The sequence below is a fragment of the Arachis hypogaea genome, chromosome 3 (assembly GCF_003086295.3).
Source record: "Arachis hypogaea cultivar Tifrunner chromosome 3, arahy.Tifrunner.gnm2.J5K5, whole genome shotgun sequence".
NCBI lineage: Eukaryota > Viridiplantae > Streptophyta > Magnoliopsida > Fabales > Fabaceae > Arachis > Arachis hypogaea.
The window spans coordinates 119698925-119704934 of NC_092038.1; the positions used below are offsets into that span (position 1 = coordinate 119698925).

Sequence of the window (6010 nt, forward strand, 5' to 3'; positions counted from 1 at the left end):
AAAATCCTTTGCTAATTTGTCAAATTCTTGTAGTGATATGTACCTCGATACCAATGCATGTAAATGTCCAATGGATGTTGTAAAGGCACCAGGGACTCAGCAAGAACATGACTATACTGATTTGTCGTCGATTGCATCACCCAAAAAGAGTGAGTTACAGACCAATCTTGATTCTTAGGTCTAGTCAATACTTCGTCATGTGCTCTACTTAAATCCAGCTCTTGATGAGGAATACCCTGGATCAATCCAAATTATCTCCTCAATCTATCAGATGCATGTCACTCAACGCATTCGAAAGATATCAACGGTACCATGGCACTCCAAATCAACTTGGCTCACTGCAATCAACTACATAAGCCTCCCAAACAAACTGAACACATTGAAAGTAAAAGAGGATTACACATCAAATAATAATATGGCTAAACAAAAACAGATACTTATTTATTACAACATACATGTCTTTCTTGCAGATCATCCAACGACCTCCTAAAGTGAGCAAGAGAATGAAATTTGTAAGGCCGGTCAGCACACTCCTAGTTACGCCACCTGACATTAGACAATCCGTTAATTAACTTTTTATCGTAAAAATTAAAATACAATGTGCTACACTTACCCAAAGCAGATAGTAATTAATTTTACCTATTTGCAATCGGAAAGAGTCGGGGATTGCTGGGAATCGGCACAAGAAATGGCAGATGGATCCAAGCCCAGGTAAGCAAAAGTGTTAGTAGACCATCAATCTTCTTACAGTCGATACGAGATGCCCTGTACAATGCTTTATACAAGTGCGCCAGACATGTCAATCCCTAACTAAATTCTATGATCCCAGGGAAGTTACAGAGTAATGGCAGAAATTTTCAATGCATCGCTGCTCCAGACTTGTCTCCAAACAGAATTGTCCCAAATAATAACATTATGTGACACTTTACGTACCGGCCTAGGGCTAGAAGTGAGTCAAGCCAGCTCATGAGCTAGCTCGAGCTCGACTTGTTAATAGCTCGATAAGCTAAGCTCGTGAGCTAGTGAGCCAAGATTGAGCTTGGAATTGAGCTCATAAATTAAATGAGTCGAGCTTGAGTTTGGATAAGCCCAGCTCATTAGCTCATGAGTTGACTTGATTATATATATATAATTATTAATACACATATCCTATATGCATTTAATCTATATTTTTAATATTATATATATACATATGAAATAGTACTATATAATTATATATATTAATGATCTTAATTATTTAAAATTTCATATTTATTTTTTACATATAATTTTGATGTAGGACATAAATAAAAGATTTATAATTTATTGATAGATAACAATATATAAATTGATCTTTTTAAATATTTTTTAAAATATATAAGTTATAATTTATTGATATAGAATATAGATTATGTATTTATGTTTCTATTATTTGAGCCAGCTCGTGAGCTCGAGCCAGCTCGTGAGCTTTCGGTGAGCTGAGCTTGAGCTTAAGAAATAGGCTCGATTGTTAATTAGTCGAGCCGTGAGCCAAACTCAATTTTTGTGAGCCGAGCTTGAGCTTGGTCTAGCTCGACTCAGCTCGACTCACTTCCAGCCCTACGTACCGCTGAATGTGAATATCATCATCCAAGACTATACGATCTTTCAGTCCCCGAAACTGCGTCAAATATGAAGCTTCCTCAACAATCTATCTTCCTAGGTGCAACCTGGTGCAAGCATTCGGCCTCTAAAACCTCATAACTACTCATGGTCGATCCTGTAACTGGAAGGCCATTTGTTGGAAGACCAAGAATTATCGCCACATTCTCCAATGTCACAACACACTCACCAACTGAAAAATGAAATGTGTGAGTCTCAAGACGCCATCTTTCGATCAGAGTATTAACCATTACTGACTGACATTGGATTACGCCAATCTGAAAAACGTGATAAAAATCAATCTCCTGTAAATACCCCTCCAAAATTGGATCGTATGGATCCAACGACATTAAATGGTTACATGTCAACATTCGTGAACCCTACAAAACGTAGCCATATATCACATCAAATAAAGATAACCATAATTAATTAATAAATAAAATTTAACAATATCTCATTTTCATTATCACATAACCAATATAATATAATTATATTATTAACCGCTCGAAACATACTAAATCTATTTTACAAAAACTCCACATTTTATATTTATTAGCTTCTAATAATAATTAATAAAATTTAAATGAATTTAAAATATAAATCTAATTGTTATTAGATTTATTAAAAAAATATTTTCTAATGTCTAAAGCCTATTTATTTATAATAAATTATTATTCATTATTTTCTATTTATATAACCAGAATAATTTTAAAAAGTATTAAACACCTCTAATATTATTATACATATATTTTTTATAACAGCAAATTTATTAATAATCATAAATAATATATTAAATTCATAACTGAAATTTAGTGTTACTAACATCATTCATTACCTAAATTACACTAAATTCAATTATTATTATTATTATTATTATTATTATTATTCTTTATTCGGTTTTAGTTTTCATGCAGTTAGGAATGGCAGCGGGTCCCCAATATTTTTCCCCGTCTCTGCGATAGGTAACAGGGACCTCATATCTGCCGGGGATCTAGGTCTCCACAGATTTTTGTAAAAAAATAATAAAAATTAAAAAAATATATAAAAAATAAAAAATAAAGATAATCCTCAATTGTCATTATAAACATAATTTTCATAGTCTTTAAAGACTTAAATAGCAATAACCAACAAACCTAAATATCCAAACATATCCATAAACAACCAAATAAGGTTCATCACATTGTAAAAACATAATTCTCAATCCTCCTTTCATCCTGTAATGGTAGTGATGGTAGATTCCGATTCACTTGAATCCTACATCGGAAAGAAAATAATTTAAAGTTCAAATCATATAATAACTCAACAATAATTTAATAGTTTACTCGCATCAACATCTCCTTCAATGTTATGAATTATGTAGCACTGAAATCGTATGTTAGTTGTTGTATCAAATTCATTCCAAAGCCAATCTTGATTACACATTAAAGCTTCTAACGTATCCAGGCGCAGCCTACTACGATGTGGCTAACAAATCAATCACCCGTACTAAACGAGGACTCAGAGACAACTGTAGAGATAGGAATGGCCAAAAAATTCCTAGCAATAGCTTGCATAGTAAGAAACTTCGCTCTATTTGACTTCCACCAATTTAAGATATCAAAATCATGTTTATTTTGTGGCACCGGTCTCTCTTCAAGATAATAATCTAACTCGCTCTGTGTATCAATAAATGCAGATTCCTTAGTTACATGCTCAAAAAAGTCAGCTTGCCAAGATTCATGACTAAACTTCCTCCCCTTTGAACGTAAAGGAATTGATGGTGGTGGCGGCATATCTAATTGAACAGTTTGGTCTCTCTCTCTTTACTTTGTTGCATATTCTAAAACTAAATCCTACACTACCCTTTTCACTTGACCAATTACAACACATGTCTCCGTCTCACCATATATTTTACGAAAAAAGAAATTTAATAAATACATCTTGTACTTAGGATTCAAAAAAGTCCCAATAGCCATAACTGTATTAATCACACCCCAATCTTTGTAAAATCTCATCCGCCATATCCTAATCCTTATTACTAGGCAAAGATTTATATTGACTCTCATACAATGACAATCTTTCAAACACATCTCTATACATAATTGCAACTTCAAGCATAAAAAAGGTTGAATTCCACCTAGTTTTGCAATCAAGGCAAAAAATTTTTGTGAAGGGTATTTTAAGTTGCACACATGTTTTCTTAAATTTCTCTTCTCTTTTAGGTGTTGCAGTCTAGTAATGAACACTATCTCTCACCCTTTCAATAGCATGTGAAATAAATTGTAACCCATCCTTGACAATCAAATTTAATATATGCATACAACATCGCATGTGAAACAATTTACTACCCAAAATAAAGTTTCTATGTGACATTTTAGTCAAAATATTCTCAATCATAACGTCATTAGTACTACAATTATCAATAGTCAAAGTGGATACCTTCCTATCAAGATTCTAATCCATCAAACAATCCACAATAACCTCTGAAAGTACCTCAGTCGTGTGGGGAGCCGACACATATATAAACTTATAATGATAATTTGATACAAAGAAGAATATTAGAAGTATTCCAATTATAAACATTTCACAAATCGCAAAAATAAAATTAAATATTTAATATTATTACCTCATAAGACGGCTTTGCAATTTCCAAAAATCATCAATATAATAAGTCGTGATAGTTATATAACCTTTGTTTTGGTTGCTTGTTGTCCACATATCAATCGTAATTGCAATTCGACTTTTATTCCGTTTAAGGACATTCATTGTCTTCGATCTCTCATCATTGTAGAGCTTCAAGATGTCACTTTTCAAAGTGTTGTGAGTAATCACCTTAAAGAGAGGTTGCGAAGCATTGAAAAATCGTCGAAAGCCAATGTGGTCCACAATAGATAGCGGATACTCGTGAAGACAAACCATAATAGATAACTCTTTCCTTGCATTTTCTTGATCAAATGTATATGCACCAACCACAACTATTTTCCCACTAGTTGTTGGCGTTGTCTTCATCATACATTGTCTTATCTCTTTAGTGGTGCGAAGCTTGCACGTTTTGAAGTGATCACGCAAGTATGAAGTTTCTTGTTTTGGGTTACCAAGTAGTTTTGATTTGCAATAATTGCATTCAGCCTTCAATTTTTCTTTGATTTCGACAATCTTGAAGTGATTCCACCCTTCAGAGGTTAACTTCCTCTTTCGAACACCACTTGTAGAGTTTGTTGTTCCTTCATTGGTAGTTGTCGTATCGGTTAGAGGTTCTTGAGGTTGAGATTGAGAAGTCTCTTGAGTAGCTTGAATATTAGTGGCTATAGGTTCTTCCAATGGATTACTTTTCTCAAGAGTATTACTCAATGCATTAGAGAAAGACATTCTCTAAAATCACATAAACACATAAATTTCAGAATCAGCATCAGAAATATAAATCATAACAGATGCTTCAAAATCAAAATAAATAATGAAAATTTCATAATCAAAGAAACCAAAATCAACAATTCAGCATCAAAATTTCAAAATCAAAGTAAAATAATAAAAATTTTAGAATCATATAAACCAGAATCAACAATTCAACATTAGAAATATAAATTATAACAAATGCTTCAAAATCAAAATAAATAACGAAAATTTCATAATCATAAAAACCAGAATCAACAATGCAGCATCAGAAATTCAAAATCAGAGTAAATAATGAAATTTTAAAATCATAGAAACCAAAATCAACAATTTAATATCAGAAATATAAATTATACTTAACCTAACTTATAGAAATTATAATAAATTCTTCAAAATCAAAGTTCTATGACTTACCCGACGGAGAAGAGGCGACGGCCAGTGAAGAGGCGATGACGGGTGATAAACCCCAAATTTAGGGTTTATCTTGTGTTGAATTTAGAGGATTTTATTAACTTATTTCATATTTATTCAATGAAATAGTATGGTTTTGTGAATTTCACCTAATTTGTGCTTAAGAGTGAAGACATGCTTTTTAGGCCCTTAATTTGTTAAATTTAATTCACTTTGATTTTATTTGATGCCTTGATGTGTTTGTTTAGCGATTTCAGGCTTAGGAGATAAGGATTGGATCAAAGAAGTGAAGAAAAAGCATGCAAAGTGGAGAATTCATGAAGAAATGGGGATTTGGTGGAATTCATTACCATGCGTACGCGTGACCAAAAATTTCGTCAAGCGACGCGTACGTGTGACCCACACGTACGCGTGACACTCGTCACGTGACTTCATTAAAGAAAACATAACTGGCAATTTTTGAGCTCATCCAAGCCAAAATCTAACTCATTTCTGAAGTATTTGAGGCAGAATTCAAGAAGGAATAAGGGGAGCAATTAGGTTAGGTTAGAAACATGTTTTAAGGTAGTTTTCTAGAGAGAGAAGCTCCCTCTTCTCTCTAGAATTAGGG

General features: G+C 32.9%; 1 protein-coding gene across 1 annotated transcript; it reads right to left on the reverse strand.

Moving 5' to 3' along the window:
* Nucleotides 1–1661: 1661 nt before the first annotated feature.
* LOC112780419 (zinc finger BED domain-containing protein RICESLEEPER 3-like) lies at nt 1662–4968 on the reverse strand. The gene is made up of 3 exons (XM_025824508.1): nt 4226–4968; nt 2811–2874; nt 1662–2000 (listed from the first exon to the last, which is right to left on the reverse strand). Exons 1-3 carry the CDS (start codon nt 4966–4968, stop codon nt 1662–1664), a joined length of 1146 nt encoding a protein of 381 aa, XP_025680293.1.
* Nucleotides 4969–6010: the final 1042 nt, after the last annotated feature.

Bases quoted from the DNA above. Each gene is read 5' to 3' on its own strand.
- LOC112780419 (XM_025824508.1), bottom strand. From the start codon at position 4,968: ATGTCTTTCTCTAATGCATTGAGTAATACTCTTGAGAAAAGTAATCCA. The intron at 2,875-4,225 runs GTAATAATATTA...TTTCCGATGTAG, and splicing joins TTGCAAAGCCGTCTTATGAG to GATTCAAGTGAATCGGAATC. The intron at 2,001-2,810 runs GTTTTTACAATG...TACGTTTTGTAG, and splicing joins AAAGGAGGATTGAGAATTAT to GGTTCACGAATGTTGACATG.